The sequence below is a fragment of the Pyxicephalus adspersus genome, chromosome Z (assembly GCF_032062135.1).
Source record: "Pyxicephalus adspersus chromosome Z, UCB_Pads_2.0, whole genome shotgun sequence".
Lineage (NCBI taxonomy): Eukaryota > Metazoa > Chordata > Amphibia > Anura > Pyxicephalidae > Pyxicephalus > Pyxicephalus adspersus.
The window spans coordinates 35,290,638-35,313,577 of NC_092871.1; the positions used below are offsets into that span (position 1 = coordinate 35,290,638).

Genomic DNA, 22,940 nt, shown 5'->3' on the forward strand with positions numbered 1-22,940 from the left:
TGCTTTACAGCTTCTTCCGACCCAGCTTTAAAAAAAAGATTTCTAGGGAGCATACTGCTATATCTTGGTGAACATGAAATACAATTGTGTCCAATAATGTGCAAACTATCAGTGATACAATGATGTACAGGAACAAATGGAGGACTGCAGCACACAGTAGGTTTTTTTTTGGCCGCCGATCATTTGGGAATGTCTCAATAGTGATCTATGCTATGTTGGATTATAAAAGCCCATCCACCGCATGCCGCTAGTGGTATACTATTGTGCACAATTTAGCACTGTTTTGATGCTAGTCCTTTCCCCTCCCTTTTCCATAAAACAGAAAAAAACACAATAGATAGCGGAACATGTCTATACATCAACATACAACATGCCCCTCAACTATCACAAACGTGTGTTTTAGTCAACAATAACTGAAAGCAAAATTAGCACATTGTGTGATGTTATAGGACCCAGCCTGCTTGATAAACCTAAATCTTGGTCTGGTTTTTTTGCTTCCTATTTCAGACCAGCCAATACATCTGGGAGTTTTCCCTGTAAAGAAGGGGTAGTACTGTTTTTCCACCCTTAGTCTTCACCCTCAATGAAGTCCACATGTGTGTCTAACTGGTAATACTGACCATTTGTTACAAAGCACAACAGTCTTTTCCACAGATATTATCGAAGACCAGCAGAAGGGTGGGTGCAACATTGCTGCAAGCCTGGTCCCCAAGGTTGCTCCACTCTATACTGACCTACTTCCATTGCAGTCTTGCAGTTGAAAAAATATTCATGTCTGAAATGAGGAGCATGGTGCTTTGGAATCTTTGATTTAGTAGCCATTTTTTTTTTTTTTTTTTTTTTTACAGATTAGGTGTTTTGGTTTTCAAAGTGAACGTTCTGTGCCCTTACATTCCCATATACCAAGCCACACATCCTCATCTCTGAATAGAGTACTAGTGTGCTTGAACTTTTCCGTGTATGGAAAATACTTCATCTTGGGTCATCCAGTTAAGTTGGCCAGAGAATGATTTAGACTGGATTTGTAATTAGACTGGAAGTAGGCCCTTTTGAATACTTCCAGATTAATGTTAAAATGAAACACTAAATCTACCCAGCATGCGGCCATTGTGAATAATTAGCTGTAGTAGTTTAGCTTGGGAGATTTCCTCCAGTAGTTTGTGTCTCTGTTCCCCATACTGACACACTCACGTGTGGTGGATGGTGGCACATTGATGAAGGGTTGAGATTTTTGTGGTTCGTAATGGTAAAAACCTTGCTTTAATTAGCTGGCAGCGCCAATTCTGGTTCATTGCATAACCTTTCTATGGAGAATAATGAGAGGTTATGCTTTTCTTGTGTGTATAATGGTTACCGAGCAGGGCTGAATGGGTAGCAGCAAAAAGCATTTAATTTTCCAAAAAGCTTGTTTATATAGTTGGTAATTGTATATGCACATATGTCCAGCCATACCTGCACATGATTTGAAGTGCTTTACCATGGTTGTGTCCGCTACATTTAATTCTTCCATAATTCTACCTACCCACTGAAAACAATACATTTGCTCTGTGGCTGATCCATTCAAACACATTTTCAAATAAGACATGGGTCGTAGTGAAATATTTATATCTTGTGGTTAATTGAAAAATCTTACGAAAATAAGTAAGGACAGTGCAGTAATAACAAAATAGATGTTTGCCTAAAATTTGCTTTGCTGTTGCATTTTTATAAACCGTACCAGTTTTTAATGTCTTCAAACCCTGAATTGAGGCCAAACTCATAAAATCCATCATCTATTTCCATCAGTATGAGGTCAGTTGGGGACAAGTAGAAGTCATTTTTCAAGCCGTTCCTAAACATTTTACTCCCAACAAGGACAATACGACTTACTTCAGCTTATCTTCCAGTGCATTCTAGTCAGATTTAATGTTCCTAGTTTTGGAAAGCACAACAGTCACCTGTGTAATTTGTTTATTTTTTTAATTTTGGATATTTAGAAAGGTTTAATCAGTTTTTTTTTCCCATGGTAAATTCCCTTCACTCTGTTTTATAGATCTCAAAAGGTAGGGGGTAAACTTTACCATTAAATCCCCTTTAGTCAGCTTTCACCAGAACGGGTGTCCCATTTAAAGGTTGGCTTTAAACTTTATATATTGAAATGTAATATGAGTAAAAACACTAATGCTTCAGAATTGTAGGGATGTATCCTATTAGATATTGGTTATGTCATATATAGTTACATTTGTGCTTGGGTTAAAAGGAACTTACATTGTTTTCCACTTTTAAAATCAATAGTGTGGAAGCAGCAAAATAAAATTAAATTAAGTTAATGGTTACCAACAAGCTTTTCACCTAAGTAAGCTAGAACAGCACTGGTGGAAACTGAGCAGGAAGGGCTAACTAATCTGTTGTGATCATCCTGAGTTAGGGTTAAATATTCAGCTTGAAGAGGAGTTTGGTACTCGTGGAAAGCTTCTGGCTTGCATTTTGTTTATTACTGCACCAAAACCACACAAGTGAGTAAAAACAGTTTATTAGAAAAACAAACCCCACGCTGCAGAGTTTTTATTTAGAAATGTGTCAGTGATGTTTATATCTTGTAGCGTGTACTGATGCAGTTTTTTTTACTGCTATATTGTATTCAGTACTCTACAAGCTCAAGTATAAACCACTTTTTTTGTTTTATTGTTTTTTTTTTTTTTTTTTTTTTTTTTTTTTTTTTTTTATTAATGCCATTAGAAAAATGTTTATACTCAGATAATACCTATTGGCATGTTCTGTATCTGGTTTCACAGATCAAAGGTATCTGGATGATAACAGGATGATGTTAAAGCTTATCTGGGGACATGTGTAAATCTATTTCCTTGGTAATGTGGACACAAAGCATATAGAATAATACATATATTCATTATTGCACTGGAAGAAACTCCCCTGGGTAAGATTCCCTACTGGCAGCTAGACATTATTAGCAGTCATTCCACGGTCTTGTTAGAATGTGTGCATTCATGGGAAATGTATGCAGTCTGTGTATTTTTGTTTCCTAGACCACACCCTGCTGCTGTACTATATTTCCACTGAAAATCATGTGATGGTTGTATATTGAAATCCAGAAACAGTCATCTGAATTCATGGGAAAATTATTTGTCAGCTGAAGCTAGTTGTATGTAGTTTATAATTTCTATTAATTCTCAGCATGACTTTCTTCTGTATTAAATGACAACTCCAGGCAAATTTTTGTGGAAGTACCTGTTGTTCATATGAAGAAATAGATTCAGTTTATCGGTGGAAAACAGTGCAGCTCCACACTACTTCTCTGTGGTGAGAGCAGCAGCTTTTGATTAGGCTGGGTCTACACAGACATTTAACCTGAGGCTTTAAAAGCCCATGTTTGAAATTCTCATGCATTCCAATTAGCTATTCTACACAAGGACATTTCCTTGAGGCACGTTTTTGAGCGTTATAGATAATGCTCCCTACAACATTTAAAAAATGTAAATAAATCTATTGATTTCAACGAGGGTGTTTTCCCACATTTATAAGTGCTTGAAACACTGATGGTTTTCATCATCCTGTTCAAACACTGCATTTTTTTTAGTACTTGTTTTAAAGCCATATTTCAGCTTTACTAAAATAGAGAAATTATACTTTGATTTGTTGGCAACGACTCCCCCATTATAAGGTGGTACAGTGTGACCCGGTCTTTTTAAACTTTTTCACCATAGAAGAACCCTTAAAATACTTTTCAGGTGTTCAGGGAATCCCTGCTAGATTTGCCTCTTACATTGCTGGTCACTGGGAAAAATGTCACCCTTACAGATAGCCACGAAGATCATTAGTTTCTTTAAATGGAGCTAAACTCCTTGGTGGGTGGTGAGCTTCTGCCGTATTCAGTTACACTGTACAGTTACACTGCAATGCTGATAGGTACAGGGCCTGTCATCATTGAAGGCACCATTTTCACTGGCTGCACGAAGGCTTCACCCACCCATTGAATAATGTAATCCCTGCATGTGCACAGGAGTTGCTTTAAACTCGGCAGCTGTCTCTAACCTATACTGTGTATGTGCTATACAGAGACATTGCATGTCTTGTCAAATGGTACAGCTGAAGTGCATTGGTCATGTGGTGTGGAACCTATGATGAAATTGTGATTTTAGAAATTCCAAATGAAAACCGTGCAGATTACTGTAGGTCATGAAAGTCCAACTGCTCACAATGTAAAGCAGCTTCTCACCCTACAACTTGGCTTTCTGTCAGTGATGGCAAATGCAGCCCAACATTTATGCTCAAGCTTTGGGGTTTGTGTACATGGGCTTTTGTTTTCTTCCCCATGTTAGTCAATGTAATTGCAAAGCAGAGCAATTTATAAACTAATCTGAAGCATAAATCTGCAACCCCCCATTTATGCATCCCCTGGTATCTGTTTTAGTTGGATACTAGCTCAGTTATGTACTTGGAAATCAGAGAACTAGATCTGTAAATTTCTGAACCCAATGCTTTTCAATTTATATTTTACAAGCAGAGATTTATCAATATGAGTATAGAGTCTTGGTAGAAAGTATTGCCTCTTATAGTATTTTCTTTCTTTTTTATTTATACTGTAAATTATCCTGGCCTCTTATATAGTGTACAGTACACATTGATTCATATTTTCAGGCAGTTGTGTCTTTTCATTCTTCTTGCCAGCATTAGCAGCAGCACGTTTCTATGTGTGCTGGTGTATTTCACTCCACACAGAAGGATGTTTTTTCTTATAAGGACAAGGTTTTGTGTAGTCTCACTGCTTTGCAGTCATTTAAGGTCACGTCTCAATTGGGGAATGGGTTGGCTGTTCTGCATTGTTGTGGTGTGTCTGTGTGTATAAATAATTTTGTATAAAACATTGCAGATCAGACATATAGTGGTTTATTCCCCTCTGGCAGTCAGTCGCTAAAGATGTAAACAGGAATATTCTAGCATAGCGTTTAGAACATGGGATATGCTTTAATACATAATAAAAATATACATTGGATAGACAATCTCGTATAACTAAATCTTATGCTGCTTGATCTAGATGAGAAAAAGGTAAGAGAGGAAAATAGTAGCGATTGTGCATATATTATGTATTATAAATATGTAGATCTTGCAGTAAACCAGTTGCCATGGCTTGGAACACAGTGTTTTGTTTCAGTCCCTCCCACCTTCCAGGATAAAAACATTGTTAATAAGCAGAGTCAGTTCTGACAATCTGCTGATTGCAGACATTTTTTAAATACTGTACATTTAGCTGAGAAAGCATACCTGAGCTGCTCCACATGATAACATCTACCGTAATGTGAAAGCTTCTTGAATGAAAATAGTAGAAAGAACAGGCCGAGTTTAAACACTATAAAACTAACTGGGCTGAAAATAAAAATTGTATGTTCATGTATATATATTCATAAATTTGTCTCCAGTAAATGCAGCTATGTAAAAAAAAAGCGATTACCTTTGTGTTAGATACAAATACACAAGAGAATTTGGCTGCATCAGTCAAAGTAGGAAGGTGTACCACCTACAACAAGCTTATAGCTGTGAGCATAGGAAAGAAAAGTAACCCATTGTCTGGTTCAACAAGCAAGCTGAGGTCACATTCTAAACATAAAGACAAACAAAAAAAGACAGTTCTGCAGTGAAGCCCAATGACCTGGCTGTGCTGCCTAGCAGGGGTGTCCGGAGAATGACAATTTCAGAACAGAATAACAAAAAATCCTTTACGTGTTCATATTTATATATTTCACCTGTTTAGCCCTAAACACATTAGATTTGTGTCAAGAATTTATTCTATTGATAATGTAGTAGACAAAATGAAGAATAGTATGTACAGGTAGTCCCCGTGTTAGGGACATCTGACATATGGACGACTCCTAGATACCAACTAACGGAGCTTCCCTGCTCTGTCCTGTGCAGGAAGGAAGCTTGATGTGGGAAGGGGGGGTGCATGACTTGCAGAAGAAATCTTTTGCTAAACACAGCTGAGGTTGTGGGTGATCTTAAGGACTGCGCTCTCTGCACCCTCTTGTAACTTTTTAATGACCAAGATAAACTCTGCAGTTGTTTCTTTTTGTATATCAAAGCACAGCATGCTCCAGAAGTTATTAAATGTCTAGGCTCCATGAAGATTTTATTTTTGCTTTGTTTGTGATTAACTCGCAGTGAGGATTTTATACAGTAACTGACACCACCCTGCCTAATATGTTGACACAAACATCTGTCCTAATTGCATTTATTAAAATATTGTACCTGTTCTGACTTACATACAAATTCAACTTAAGAACAAACCTGCAGCAGTGTCCATCCCATACATTTTTTTTCAGCTGGGAGGGAAGAAATTGCAGGAGGGTGGTGGCTTGCATTGTGACAACAACTCTGCAGCAGCCACCCAAAAACAGCTGGGTGGTTACTGAAAAGTGCCGGTGGTGCGCCCTGCTAAAAGGGGCTAGGGGGGAACACTGGCAAGTATAAAGCTCAGACACACCATTACTAACAAACTAATAGTCACCCAGGTGTTTTTGGGTGGCTACTACAGAGTTGGGTCACAATGCAAGCCACCACCCACCCACGCACCTGCAATTTCTTCCCCCCCAGCTGAAAAAATATATGGGATGAACACTGCTTGCTAAATATCTGCTGAAATAAAAAATACTTGAGTGTTTACCTTGTAGCCAGGCTATGGACATTCATGTACTTAAATGTCCCTAATAAGCAGTTAATTGCACTTACTGACTAATTAAAAAAAAAAAAAATTCACCACCGCCCCCTAATCACTTAGGTGATCGAGAATGAATGGGAGCACAAAGCCTCCCAGGATACCTACGTCACCCATCTTTGCTGCTCTTTCTGCGCATGCCTGAGCATCTCGGGCATGGGCAGAAGGAGCCCTTTCATTAAAAGCATGGGCAGTGAGATCGGCAAGTTTTTTTTCCCAATCTATGTCACCCAATCTTAGAAAAAGAACCCAAAAGAAGAGGAGAAAATGGTGGTGCCTGGCGCACCTGCCTGAAGACTGATACCGGGTCGACGTGGGACACAATGGAAGAAACCTCCTGACGGATTGACTGCTCTGCGGGATTAAAGGTATGTGGGATTTTTTTTTTTTGTTTTGAGGGAGTTTTGGCTTTACTCCCAAGAACATGCAGTGCGCATTATAAATATTTTTTAATAATTGAAAAAAACAAACAGAATTTTTACTTTACGACCCTTTTTTGTAAAGTGAAAATTCTGAGTTTAGGTACGCTTTAACTTGTTATTGTATCAAGTTTTTGAACTTTCACTTTTTACCTATCAGTGGTTTAATCTTTTTGGTAATTGATATATATCAGTCAATATCAACAAAGGTGTGTGTACTCTGAGATCTGTTTTAATATAGGGAATAGTCTTTAATAAAGTCATGGAAATCAGCGAATTGAATACCATATACTGTTAAACTACTATTTAGGTAAACTTGTTGAAACAATCTAATGGATTTGCTTTTGTTTTTCTTTTTCTTTGCCAGCCCCCTGTTTGTAACATGGAAGATTGGACGTGACAAAAGATTGCGTGGATGCATAGGAACCTTTTCTGCCATGAACCTGCATTCTGGTCTCAGGGAGTACACACTTACCAGGTAATACCTTTATCACCACTAGCAACTATATAGATTAATTTTTACAGTGTCCTTCCCAGAATTTTTTTTTTTTTTTTTTTTTTTTTTTTTTTTTTAGCAGGGTGGTTAAAGTGGACTGGGCAACACACAGCAATTTTAGTGGTCCCAATTGTTTGTGCTATTATAGGTATCTAGTAACCTCTAATTGTGGCAGCTTTCTACTGGTCCCTATACTTTGCTCCATCTTTGTAATGTTCACATCGTTAGTATGTACTTTTTTTTCCATCTTTCTGTTATGCCCTAGCTGTCCCTGTTCCCTTATAACATGACCCAGCTTACTAATGTTTCATGTTTTGTAAAGCTTGTAATTCCTCTTTAGTACGGTCATAGTGTATTTATGTAGTGTAATAATTTTAAGCTTAGTCCACATCACAGTTAAGTGTGGCATTTACCGCTCCCAAGTGCCTTCTGGCAACTGCTATGCCTAGGAGCGTTAATGTAACTGCTGGGCTTTTTCAGGTTTCAAGTGGCTTTTTTTTTTCTTTTTATTAAAACTGCATAGAAAAACTTGCAAATGTTTAAAAATTGCATCCATAGTTGTTACAAGCAGTTTCAGTTGAATTTTATGGAGATGGCTTAGCCAACTGGATGTAGCATTTAAAAAAACAATCAAAAAAAAAAAAGTGCAGCAATGGTGCCACCTTTTACTAAAAAAAGAGCAAAAAAAATACAATATGCCAAAATAAAACTTTTTTTAAGAAGTTTTAAGCGGTTAGGCCGCTATATGAATGAAGCCTTGTACAGTAAACTTACGTTTGGGGACAGCAAATAGTTACTGATCTGTATTGCAGCTTTCTGACCCAATCTCAGCATGATGATAGTTCCATGTAAAAAAAATAAAGATTATAAATCTTCCCTCCTCTGTCAGTTGATGTAGTCTGTTATCATTGATGGCACTCTCCATAAAGCCTGTCTGATGACAGTTGGGTGCCTAAAAATGCCCAACAGGTGCACCCTGGCTAAAAGACTGGGGAGAACATAATTTATAATGTATTAGTGTGATAAAGATCTGATAAAATTATAGCCCAAATATAACTTTAGGAACTTTTTTTGTCCCGTTAGAAACAAATTGAACTAATTTAGACAACCTGTGTATTACATTATAAATCTGTTATATCCTCATATATATATACACTAGAAAAGCCATGTTTTTTGCCAGATTTATTTTTTGGCAAACTTACTTGACCAAGTAAACATTGCATAAGCTTACTAGCCGCTTTATTAGGAACACCTTGCTAGTACCAGGTTGGGACCTCCTATTGTCTTCAGAACTGCTGACATTGATAGTACCATGGTGCAGATTTGTCAGCTACACTGCAAATTTCCCATTCCATTACATCCCTTTTGGGTTGAAATCAGGTGACAAAACAGGCAAAACAATGAACTCATCACATCTTTATCAGTGATCCCAGCTCCTCTTTGGGAACCAGTTTGAGATGATTTGAGCTTTGTGACATGGTGCGTTATCCTGCTGGAAGTAGCCATCAGAAGATGTCTACACTGTGGTCAAAAATGGTGGGCAAAAACTAGCAAAAATAGCAAAGGTAGTCTGGCATTTTACAGAAGCTTAGTAGTAAGTGGGCCATAGTGTGCTGATAAAAAATCCCCCACATGTTTACTCGGCAACACCAGTCTGAAACTTTGATACAAGACATGGATCAATGCTTTTACGTGCTTGATACAAAATTCTGACCCTACCATTGAAATGTGCAGCAGAAATTAGACTCCTTAGACCAGGCAACATTTTTCTAATTCTTGTCAAATTTGTTGAGCCTGTGCGAATTGTAGCATCAGGTGCCTGCTCTTAGCTGGCAAGACTATTACCTCTGCTGTAGCAATTGGGTATTTAAGTAACTTTTGCCTTTCTCAGCACGTTGAATTGGTATTCTCTCTGTCCATAGAGTTAACCTTGAAGTGGGAATCTAATATGACATAGAAAAGTGTTCTTATCAGCAGATTTGGGTGTATCTCAAGATGTTTGCCTAAATCCTTTTGAAATAAAATTAATATCAAGCATATTTTCATTGTGTTTTTTCCTGTTTTCCCAAGTTTCTTTTTTAAGATTGACTTTAGCTTGTTTATCCCCCAAATAATAAACCCAAATTTACAAATGGGCTGTATGGGGAGCTTTTTGCCCATTATTAGCCTCTTCCCTCGCTCTCCTATATATCTTTTATTGAACAGAGCTATATTGGCATTACTGGTGTTCTTTTTATTTCTCAATAACTTTGTCATTAAAGCGGAACTAAACCCTGTTAGGGGCGCCACCATCGTCTTTCCCATCTTTTGTTGCAGTCTTCGGCCATCTTGATGGGTTGGGATGACATAACTCCTGCACAGGTTCGTAGGAAGTTAGTACATTTACTGTAGTGTAATAATTTAAGCTTAGTTCACATCTCAGGTAAAAATGTGACCTTTACTGCTCATAAGTACCTACTAGCAACCACAAGGCCTCGGAATGGTAACAGGCGTTAACGGCTAGGCCTCTTTTAGGTTTCAAGTGTTTTGTTAAAAAAAAGTCTTTTTTTATTTTTTATTTAAACTGCAAAAAAAAAAAAAGCTTGCTTAAAAACTCGTCTATAGACGTGACAAGCAGTTTCAATGACATTTTTTGCAGTTGGGCCAGCCAACCCTTTAAACGTTAAATGCAGAATTTGTAAGAAGAATAAAAAATGAACTATTCTAAAATGAACCATTTTTTTCGAGAAGTTTTAAGCAGTTAAGCTGCTAATGTGAACAAAGCTCCATGTAAAGGCACGCTAAGGGTACAAACCCTTGTCAGTACTCTCAGAAAGATCCGAAAGAATAATAGTTTGAGTATACCTTTTTAAGGAACTGTAGAGTTAACAATAAGTCAAACTTTCAGCTTAAAGAAAACAAATTACTTAAACTGCTTGAACCTTTTTTTTCGTATGAACATAAATACTCACACCACTTTTTACATTTTCCCTGTTAGAAACTGGAATAGATCATTAAGATTTGTAATGTTGCGGGCCCACCCTTCTCTTGTTTTTACCTTGTTGCAGACATCTTGACGCGCTAGGATGACTTAACTCCTGGGCAGGTTCTTGGGAAGTCATTCGGTCCCAGCAAGCATGTGCAGCTCAGCAGTTTTGACATATGAAGCATGTGATCAGGTAGATAGGAATGCTTATTGCAGGGGAGACATCGCCTGTTCCTTTCTGCAATTAGGCCCTGCCTGGTTGTGGATTATTAAAGTGTTTCTCTAGGCAAAACCTTACAGTGGGCAGGGTTAGTATTGCAGCCTGTGTTACCTCTAGGAAGATTACCACTATTTTGTTTCCTAGGGACCATTGTCATTAAAGAAACTGAGGGAAATCAACATTTTTTTTTTCTTGTGCCCCAAGTTTGAAAACGCTTGTTTTGGGAGCAATTGCCTAAAAAGGGAACTCTCCTCATTCGGGATGACTTAATCTTATTTTCTGCTGTATCTCAAGGAGTTAAAAGAAACTTCCTCCAGATTCACTGACAGCAGTAAAATAACCTGTGGGGGATGTTAACCCTTCCCTTTGTATCAGATTAACAAAGGTGTGTGTTAAAAAACAAGATGGCAAAGTAAGCAAGGCCTTCTTCTTTTATGTTTTGTTTGGTTTATGCCCAATCTTTACAAAGGTATTTTTAAAAATAGACTTGAAGAGAAAGGGTTAATTCGTGCTGAAAAGTTAATGGTTAAGAAGGGATAACTTATCCCACCTAAAATCATTTGAATTAGTAATTTTCAGAAGTTGGATAAATTAATTTTCAGTGACATTATCACTTCTGCCTGTTATACTGTTCCAGACTCGGACGCAGTATAGTTGGCACTGAGAATCGTAACATTGGTTTCTATTTAAAGTTGGACCTTCTCTAGGTTTAGCAATTCACTAGCAGTCTAGTGTTGGAAGTTGTATGCTGCTAATGAGTCACAAAGACCAAATAGTCAGTGTTTTTAACATATTGTTTAGTCAATTTTGAACCTATTGTCGTGTCAGCGACCGTCACTAACCTAAACTAAGCATGACATGTTATAAAATATCTAATTCTGCCTATTTTAATATATATTTCATATGTTTATTATATATTTGTCTTGAGTTTGAATAAATAGGGCTTGGATAACCATAGTCTGTCTGTTTGCATTCTGGTGCTGCTTTTGTTATTGTAGTAAAAGTTGCGATGACTTCAGTGCGTGTACCCATACCTTGTCCAAAGGGCAGAACTCTGGGTGGGTTTCCTTCCGAGTCCGCAGAACGCTGCCTAGTGGCGCGTGTGGTTTCTTCAAGAAATGTGATTGACTGTTAAGACTGGCATAAATTTCTTTCTTATCCGTTAAAACGGAACTAAACCTAAACTGTCATCAGCCCTGTGTAAGTTTTACCCTTCTGGACTAGAGAACACCTTCCCTTTTACTTGCCTTTGTAACATAAAGTGTTTTGTAACTAAAAAAAATACACCAATTAAAAAGGCTAAAGAGTGAGTTGCTCTACCTTCAGGAAACCACATCAGAACCACAAATACTGTGGTATGGTACAGAGGAAACAGTTTATCTGGATTGTAGCAAAAGGACACAGCAGCAGCCAGTCGGGTTTCATTAAACAATAATAATTTCTCATATAAAGTATTTTCTGTAGCTATTTTTTGTTTTTGCTCCAGTTTTCATATATTGGCCTAATAATATTGTTACCTAACCAGTGTTTGCTTCTCAACACTACCCCATTTGCACGGGGTAGTTGGTAAATTCTATGTTATGTTTACACTAATTTAACAGCTTTTTTATGACTTTTTCTTGTTTTCTGAAGGTTTTAAAATAATTTTTTCTTGATCATTTCAGTGCCCTTAAAGATAGCCGTTTTCCCCCAATGACGAGGGATGAGCTGCCACGGCTATTCTGCTCAGTGTCTCTGCTTACAAACTTTGAAGATGTATGTGATTACTTGGACTGGGAGGTAAGAAAAGCTTAAGAAGTTGCTTACTGTATGAGGGTTTACATATTTGTAAGTTGTTTTTATTCAAGCGTAGAGATAAGAATTATTTTTTTAATTTAACTATAAAATTGGGTGAATCTGACTCTTTTGGCCATATTTGTATAGGCTTTGCCTCTTACTCAATTTTACATGGATTTCCCTAAGTAGGTCACTGTTCACTGACTCACTTTTCCTAACTCAGTCATTAGAGATGTAGTCAACTTAGCGGGATATGTTCTTAAATTGGTTCCTGTGTAAATATAGAGAAAGCATGCAAACTCCATTCGGGTGACTCTTTTTGTCAGCCAGTTGGGCGAATCTGTGACTGAATATAAAGTGCCTGCTCCTAGCTCTGTCATAGCTTTCTGTCATAGCTTTGTGTCACACCTCTACCTACCCCTAGAACCTCGCCAAGAGGTCCCTAAAAATTTTAATTAAAAAATGATTTGCAATAGAAACTGCATATGCTCGCATTTCTTCAGCTTCTCTCCCTGCAGCTGCATTAAAACTCTTGCACTGATTCCTTCCTCTGACCCCCTCTGTTGATACCTTGCAGTAATGTAGGGAGACAAGAAGAAAGCAGCTTTTAGAAGCAATACTTTAGAATTGGGTACTGAAGAGGCCTCTAGGTACTGAGGAGGAGAGGTTGGAAAAAAGTGGTGAATATATATTGTCATTTTATTGCATTTAGTGTTCCTGGGGTTTAAACCTTTTAAAACCTGGCAGCCCCTGCAGTAGTATTGTTCAATGTTTTTTCATTTTCAGGAAATCTGGAAAAAAAATAATTGTATTCACTTAGTTTGCCAAATATATAAGTTGTGCTTGCATTTATTCGGACTTATGTTTTTAATTGTATATGCAACATGTGCAACATTGTTCAAGCTGCTTAGCGACTTTGAGTTACTTCTCTGCTAAACTCAGTGAATGATTGCTTTTAGTGTCCTATAAAAAAGAATGTTCGTGTGATTGGGGATACAGTCAGAAGTGCGTGGATTCCATAGCTGTTTGAGTTGAGGAGAAAAAACATTAAGTTGATTTGGTGTGCTTGATTGTGACTTTGGAAATAGGTCTTTAAAAAGTGACATCCCTGCTTATGAGACATTATTCAATTCTACAGTACCCGTAAGTAAGAGAAACCTGTAGCAATTCCGCAAATTGTGAATTACAATTTTATTGGATTGGTGGCCAGTTTTTCCTGTCCATATGCCAGAGGTTAATAAATTTAACCGAAGCGTTTGAACATCTAGCTGTATATATGCTGGATATCCTGCAATATCTTAAGGTGCTTTGTTCTTGCAGGGCAAAGCACCAGGTCTGCTTTGATGCCATCATTCCTCCCTAGCACCACATACTTATTTTTTTTTTTTTTTTTCCTGACAGGACTTAAAACTCTGCATAGTCAGGCACTAGGAAAAGCTTAGTTCTTCCATGAGCATGCTTTTACAGACCGTAACATCTGAACACAGGTTACATATGATGTATTAAACTCAAAGAAAATAGTGTTCGCTATCATGAAAGAGTTGCAGCTATTGTGATTTCCAGGAATGGTCATAGAAATAACATGACAGATTGTATAATTTCTGTGACGTATGTTGTGCCTATGGAATCAAAGGGGATTTAATTTAATCTCCTCTGAGATGTTTTGAAGGTAGCTAATGGTTTTAATCTTCACTGATGGCTGTTCTGCAAAGGTTCCCAGCTTCATAGTCTGTCAGCTTATGCTATTGGCTGAAACACTGATTAACCCTTTGACTGTCAATATATCCTACATGTCATGACATTCAAAGAATTTAAACAAGCTACCCAACAACACCTATATATTTTTAAAACTTCAGTCAAAGGGCCTTTTTGTAGAAATAATCAGAGCCCAGTCATTTCTACAGGCAGCAGAAGTGCATGTAGAGGACACTTACTTTTTAATGTATACGCACATAGTATTTGTTTATTTTGCTAACTATGCATATTTAAAAAGAACAAATAGTCTGAGATTAGTGAATAGGTTCTATTATAAAATACTGTTTAGGGGGAAGTCGTCTTTTTACATTTTTTGTCTCCTACTGTATTGATATGGGCAGCAAGTGTACTGCTTCATTTCATAATGTAAAATTTGCCAGTAATGCCCCAGATAATTGATGTGTATGTCATGCAAAGGGCTGATAATTTACTTGAGGATAGTCTGCTCATTATATGAATGTGTCAGCTGTAGTTTATCCCAAAGGATTACAATATTCACCCAGAGTTGTCATGGTTTTGTGTTTTTTTTACATGTCGATGTATTGGATTTATTGTTAATCATGATCTTGCATTCCCTATTTCCCTTATTCTAATATATGGTTTTTGTTTCTCTTGGTGTGACACATTTCCATACGGCTATCCACATTCTAAGAATATTAATCTGTTGAAAATAACTGCCCTTCACTTCGTAATGTTGAAGTGAAGATAATGACTTAAGCTGCGTACACACGTCAGATTTTTCTCGCCCGATAATCTGGCGTGTGTACAGTCGGCGTCGTTCATCGTCCGTGGATCCGTCCTGGCGGATCCATGAACGATGAGCAATCCTAATGCAAGGGAGGGGGGAGGGCGTGCAGCAGGGTGCCGCTCCTTCGTTCTCTCCTCCCCTCTCGATAGAGCAGAACGGTGCTGTATGTACAGCACCGTTCATGCATCGTGTAGTCCTTTGTCGTTGGAAAGGATCGTAAAAGATCCTTTCCAACGACAAAAATTGCACGTGTGTACGCAGCTTTAGACCGGTTGTTATGCTTTGCTAGATAATAACTATAGTTCTGCTTCAATTTTCAAGGGGGTTATAAGCAAGTTTACATAAGTGTAATATGTATTTCTTTACTAAATTAAAGATGTATAACTCTATACAAGGTTTAAGATCAGATCAGGAACTAATGAAATTAAGTCAAATGCTTTCCCCTAAAAAGAACAGGATCAGCTTCTTCTGTATTCTAAAAAAAAAAAAAAAAAAAAAAATCTGCATTTTCTGAAAAAGATTTGTCTTGTCTACTCATTGGCTATCTCCAATGCCAATAGGCTTCTTAAGATTTAGGATGGTCGTATCTGATTCTTGGTTGTTGATAAATGTTAATGCATAAAAAAAATTTAGGCACTGTAATTTGTATTTTTACCATAGTTAACTCATATGCAATATCACTTTTACTCCTAATTCTTCAACTGATCTTTCTGCAGACTGTGAAGCTTGCTGTTTTTTTACCTCATATTTAATATATAAAACCAATTTTTTTATTTTGCAGCATTAACTTCTAAAGGACGAGCAAAGGAAATAAAAGGCCAAAATTCTTTGTGACCTTCCACGCAGCTCTAGAATAATTGTTATATTATCTCTGCTGCAATGTACTAACCAAACTACCGGTTTCTTTCAGGTGGGTGTACATGGCATTAGAATAGAATTCATCAATGAAAAAGGATCCAAAAGAACCGCCACGTACTTACCGGAGGTTGCAAAGGAGCAAGGTCATTGATGTACTTTATTTCATAACAATTGGTTAAAGAGTTTAAAAAAACAAATACAAATTTACATACAAACCAGAAACACAATATGTGACCTTGCAGTGATGTCAGATGGTGGATCAGATTATAATTGTAAGGCTTCTATCTTAAAATTGACTTATTTTATGATTGTTATCTGTTTAAAAATGTAGTAATTCATTCTTTCACGGTAGGGCTAGATAAGCAGCAATGTAGGCCGTTTAAACTTTAAATCCAACCTAAAAGTCCAAAGCACAGGTAGCATATTACCTGTCAGGCAAAAATAACAGACTGCACAAAGCTTTTTGTAATACATGCAGCATTAAAACTTGGGGTTTCTAACAAATATGGAAAATGGAAGCATAATGCCCAGAAGTCAGTGGCACTCGCAGGGAAAGGCAGTGCCCTATGAAGCATCCTTGAAGGGACCATCTGCAATAACAAAATTGCCAAAGAAAAGAGATACTGTATACTCTCAGCTCTAACCACATCCTAGAAATTGAGAGAGACTTCTATCTGGAGAACTGAAGTTGGGCAAAGGGTGGGAAAGGCTGTTTGGGAAAAAAGGCTGAGACTGCCTTGGTTAAGAAGAAAACTGTTAGCGTTAACACCAGTTTGTCCTTATGAAAAAAAACAAAAAAAAAAACAACTCGCAGGAAAAGGCCACAAGTTCAGACACCTGGCAGAGGGTAAGACAAAAAAGGAATACCATATAACAAGTGAAATTAAACATTTTAAATACATTAACTTCTAGGTGGTGCTAAGATAACTTAGTTTAGAACCTACAAGTCAGAGTAACCTACAAGTCAGAGTAAAGAACAGGAGAAAAATCCATGGGCAAACACTCTGAAACGAATTAGATATGAGCTTTTAATGTAGGGCGGACTAAATTTTGATTGGTAGTGTTTTATCCTTCTGTAGGTGACAATATAATGTGACAGTAAATACAACTTGTGTTCCTCATTGTACTTCAAGATTATGATTTTACATTAGTTTTGCAAGGGGGAAAAAAATCATATTTCAGAAAACAGGCTTCAGTTGGAGTTTAGAAATTGTATTTTGTGTCTTGGGCAATCAAACAATAAAACGAAATTATCCTTGTTCACCTTTAATACAATTGTTGTTCACCTTTAATACAATTGTTGTGCACTTAAGGGCTCTTTGATATTTACAGGCCATAACCACGATCCTGTGTTAGATCTCGATCTAGATAGAGATATATATATATATATATATCTATCTATCTATCTTTATATCGTGGTTAAGGCCTGTGAATATCAGCCCTCAAGTACACAACAATTGTATTAAAGATGGACAATGATAGGTATTTTTTTTACATAAAGATGAACAAGGACAGTGGTAGGTATTTTCTGAAGTTTCTTCTTCAAGGGTCCAATAATCTAAAACATCAAGAAAAGCTTTTTGTAACATGTAAGGATTTATGATTAGGATTCGCATACTTAGTTCACCAATTATTAGTGTTTTATAGCATTGCCATTCATGGAATAATAATCAAATTAATAAATTACAAAGTGTTTCCATTACACAGGTTATTTCAATATAGCATTTCTAGCTGACCATTTTGTACTGTAACATTTGTATTGCTTTACTTAAAAAAAAATCTTGGCATGCTGTTAATTTAAAACTTAAGAGCTTTCCACATTTTTAGCATATGTATGTATGTTAAGACCCCAAAAATTAAACATTGCTGTACTTGATATTGTGATTTAAAAGGGTGGTATGCAAAATCAACATGCAGTGCCTGTAAGCTCTGATGATCATTTTCCTTTGCCATTGTTCCATTCCACCGCAAACCTATTTTTATGGTGTCTATACTATGTCATAACTAGTGTTGGTCGAATATCTCACTGATTGCTCAATCAGCAATCTGATTGCTCTTGCAGCCCTTTACTAGTTGTATGTGTTCTTAGATAGTTTCTCTATCCAAGCACACAGGGAGTCCTGTGTTCTTGCATAGAGAAACTTTATCCAGGAACACATACTACAAGGCTGCAGCAGCGGTCCTGATTGCTGTTGCTGCACTGTACTAGTAGTGTGTGTTCTTGGATAGAGTTTCTCTATCCAAGAACACAGCACTAGATGTGATGAATAGGGAAACTTGTCCCCATTCAACTTCTAGTACCCCAAGGATTGCCTGCAGTCACAGCTGTGACAGCAAAGTTCCCACAGTCATCGCACACTCTTCTCAATGATTGCAGCTTTGGCTGCAATCATTGATTAGCTCAGTATGCAATCCCCGGGGCACTGCAGGTTAATTAACCTGTAGTGCCCTGGGGATCGCATACACTTGTCAATGATTGCAGACACTGCTGCAATCATTGAGGAGATGCGGCAAGTATCTCTTACTCTGTAACAAGCACAGTGATATGATACATTTGTTACATTCCTCCCGTATCTGTTACAGAGTAAGAGATGTCATGTCATTGTAGGATAACCTGAAAAATAAAAAAAATATAAGTTACACAAACACTCAATAAATTATTTTAACATTATTTTATTTTAACTTTTTTTCCATTTTTTTTTTTTTTTTTTCTATCGGAATTTATACAGTTTACTCTCGTTTTTGTCGGGTCTACCCCAATTCAAACAGCCATTTTCTGGTCGAATATAAGGACAACCCGAATTCGAACACAAACACTAGTCATAGTTTAGGGTATACAACTCCAATCTTCGGGGGCTGAGTACTGCACACAATTTAGCATTCCTCTAACAGAAAGCATGTTCCTTCTGCAATAAGCAACCTGCCTACTTGCAACTTTATTTATTTTTCATTTAGTTCCACTTTAAGGATGCCCTTAGTATTTAGAAAAGCAGTTTGAGCCCCTGTGAATTAGACCTTGATATTATTGTTATGATTGTTAATGATATTATCAGGTAGTAGCATAAAAAGGTTCCCTGTTGCAGCATATGTACAATGTGCATAATAGATACAATAAACTCATAAAAATCATATGTGTTTGAATTTGAACATTGCCCATTTTTAAAAAGCATGGCACAAAAATAGTGTGAAATTACCTGAAATGACCCATTATAAATCTTTTCCATTCTCATAAAACGTGTTAGAATGGTTTGCTGATAACAGTTTTTGCATTCATTAAGGTGTATGTGCAGCCAAAAACTTTTTTTCTTTCACTGAGGTGTTGCAGTTTTTATCATAAATTGGTCCCCATTAGAGAGATTTACGCCAATTCCAACAGCACCACAAACAGAGTATAGAAGGGTGAAATGTCAGATATGTAGCAGACTTTCATTCACTTTGTCTGGTAAAATTGTCATCTGCAGTGCAAAAAGGATACATCTCTCCTATTGAACTCTTTATAGGAAAACTTTATAGGAGTTCTAATCCTTCTTCACTCTATTCAAAACTAGTTAAGTAAAATATAATCTCTAAAGAATGTTCAGACCTACACCCCCGCAAACACTGTCTTTTACATTTTGTGTTGTAGGTTGGGACCACATACAAACTATTGATTCCTTATTGAGGAAAGGTGGATACAAAGCTGCAATCAGTAATGACTTCAGGAAAACTATTAAACTGACCAGGTATGACAAACAGAGACAAAATTAGATGTTTTGAACTGAAATCCCAAAGTTAATATACTTTTATTTCTCTTCTGTGGACTAGGACACTTCCCTTTATAGCTACATGCACAGCTCAGATGAATGTTGTGAGACTGATGTACACAGATGCTAGATTTTTGCCCAAGACAAGTATGTCTACTTGTCTGGAGTGTGTACAGCGGCCCCACAATGTCATTCTTCAACCGGCTTACACTGGTTCATCCTACCCCCTACCCTCTCAATGGAATAGAACATCACTGGGTATACTTTTCATTCCCCTCTTACTTTAAAAAAAAAAAAAGCCAAAGAATTTTTCTAGCAACAAAAAACGGACATTAATATCTGTACAGGGCCTATGTTATAGAGCAGAAAGGATGGGAAAAGTACAAATGCAGGGAGCAGTCTAAAAATTACAATGCCTGGTCTGTGTTCCACTGGAAAAAAATCTAATTTGTTCTGGTCCTGAGGATCCACCTTTGGAAAAAGAAGTAGATGTTAACTACTGCAGTGGAACACAGCAACAAAGGCCAGGCCAGATATGCTTACCTTTTCCTTACCATCCAAAATTAAGGTGTTTGGGCTGTAAATGGTTTAGAGACTATATTTTTAAAAATCCTTGGTGTGTACATTTGTTTGTTTTCATTTTTTTTTTTTTGTTTTTTGTAGTACAGCTACAGGCTCCTGCATGACAGCACTTTGTGAAGCAAAAGCCTTGTAGTTTACAGAAACCTTCCTTTACCTTTCCCTGCTGATTAAGTTGCTCTTTATCACTGCCCAATTTAACAGGGGCTAGAATCTCCACCCATAGGACCATTGTCCTTTTATTAAATTGTTCTTTATTGTGTTGTAGCATATACTACTTGGAAGATGTCTGACCAATTCTTGTACAGCAGGCAGGCTGCCATTATGCACTTATGTTTCCAGTTCTTACCTGTAGAGGGAACATTTAATCTCTAAACAAGGCCCAGAGATGCACTACTATAAAGAGTGTTTTCTTTCCTTTAGGATAATGTATTGGGCATCTAATTTTACTATTGCACAAAGGATTACTATGCAGGAACACAATCATGTCATATTTACCAGACTTATGTATGGTTACTTTAATAGGCTGGAAAGAATATATTTCTGCATTGCATGTGCTGAAAATTTGTAAACAATATTAATTTGTTTACTTTAGATATACATATATAATTTAGTGGTTCACAGTGAGATATAAATCTCTATCCAGAAGCTGGCAACAGGCTTTGCAACCCTTTTTTTGTATTTCAATGTTTTTATTGGGGTTTTAAAATAACATTAACACATCGTTATATAACAGTAACAATAACATTAACAGCAGGGACCAAAGACAAAAAACCAGAGATAAACAGCTTATAACATGAGAGACATCAGTGATATATGAAATGGTAAAATTCAATAACAGCAATCAAAACCCGTAATCTTCACCATCCCGGTATGAAACAGCGCAAAAACATAAAAATATGAAGAAATAAGAGGAAACATTACGGGTAAAGGAGAAGAAGATGCCTCTCACACTTGGACCCTGACTCTTAACACATAACGAACAAAAAGGGAAACACAAAAGGGTGTAGGGAAAGGGAAACCAGAATTAGGAAATCAGCAACAAGGTGGTGGGGAGAAAGGGGTAGAGGAAGCACTAGCGGAATCTAAGTACAAAGCGAGAATACGGGTTATGGTCCCATAACCAGCTATTATGAACCGGTATATGTTAACCATGGATCCCAAACATCCTCAAATCTGTCCAGTGAATTCTTTAAGGTATGAGTGAGTTTGTCATTCATGATCCAATTCAGTTTGGAAGCTATAGGTTCTAAGGGAATTGTAGGGGCCTTCCAAGCTTTCGCCAATGCAATTCTGCTTGCCACCAATAGCAGTCTAATCAGTTTTTGGGTGGATTTTAACAATGTTATATCAATTTTACTAAATAGTGCAGCTTCCACAGTAACCGAAATCTCCTGTTTCACCACTCTTGAGATTAAATTGAATACTTCATTCCAGAACCTCTTGGCCAGCGGACAAGTCCACCAAATATGTACCATGGAGCCCCTGTCCCCGCACCCTCGGAAGCACATAGGAGAAACAGAGGGGAATATCCTCGCCAATTTAGCTGGAGTGAGGTACCATCTAAGAGCTACTTTATAGTTGGCCTCCACCACCGCAGAGTTGAGAGATATTTTAGATAGGGCGTACATCATGTCCTGCCAATCCTCCAAATCCCACACTATGCCTAATTCATTTTCCCATTCCCTCATATACCTCAGTTTTTTATGCTGGTCAATTAAAACTGAATAAATAACCGAGATTTGCCCCCTCGTGCTAGCTATAGATGAGCAAGTGCTTTCAAAAGGCGAAGAACACATAGGTTTTGGAGCGTCCCTAACTACCCGAGAGATAAAGGAAAACAGTTGTCTATAGTGGAAGTACTCTGTAGCTGGAATTTCAAATCGAGAGGATAAGTGTTCCCATGTGATTACTGCTCGAACATCTATCATGTCCTTAATGCACCTAAAACCTTTAGCGATCCACCAATTAAGATCTGCTGGGTGCATTCCCGGCGGAAAATCCGGATTGAGCCACAATGGGGTCAGAGGTTTGTGGATAGAGGACAGCTTCGGGTGGTGACTAAATTTGTCCCAAATCTGCATAGAATGGGAAAGGGTTGGACACTTTACCGGACCTCTGGTGTTTTTTCTCCTCCACATGATGGAATCTATAGATCCCACAAAGCCATCCAAATTCTCAAGCTCAACCCATTGGGGTCTCACACCTTGTAAAGTACTCATCGATAATTGAGCCACTTGCGCCGCAACATAATAGTATTTCAAATGTGGGACTCCCAACCCTCCCAATCTTTTGGGTGCAAGCAACGTGTCCCTGTGAAATCTAGCCTTCTTCCCCCCCCCCCAAATAAATTGCATCACTCTAGACTGTAGTAAACCAATCTCTTTCATAGGAACCTGTATCGGGAGTGTGCGAAATAAGTAAAGCAGTCTAGGCAATAAATTCATTTTAACAGCTGCAATTCTGCCCAGCCACGAAGGTGGAGACAAAGACCACCTCCGGATATCCTCATAAACTTTCTTAAACAGTGGACCATAATTACATCTATAAAGACTATTGTAGGTGGAGGTCAACTGGATGCCTAGATATTGAATAGTGTCTTTCTGCCAAATGAAAGCAAAATTCCCCTGGAGCGTTGACCATATCTCCATAGAAAGATTTATATTAAGTGCCTG

The 22,940-nt window shown here is 37.5% G+C and overlaps 1 protein-coding gene across 1 annotated transcript in view; it reads left to right on the forward strand.

Moving 5' to 3' along the window:
* AMMECR1 (AMMECR nuclear protein 1) overlaps positions 1 to 22,940 on the forward strand; it is an 82,436-nt gene that overhangs the window by 50,270 nt on the left and 9,226 nt on the right. Inside the window, exons 3-6 of the mRNA XM_072430584.1 lie at positions 7,493 to 7,603; positions 12,471 to 12,585; positions 15,996 to 16,086; positions 19,569 to 19,665. Of these exons, the coding sequence (XP_072286685.1) occupies positions 7,493 to 7,603; positions 12,471 to 12,585; positions 15,996 to 16,086; positions 19,569 to 19,665 (414 nt within the window). The remainder of the gene's footprint in view (positions 1 to 7,492; positions 7,604 to 12,470; positions 12,586 to 15,995; positions 16,087 to 19,568; positions 19,666 to 22,940) is intronic.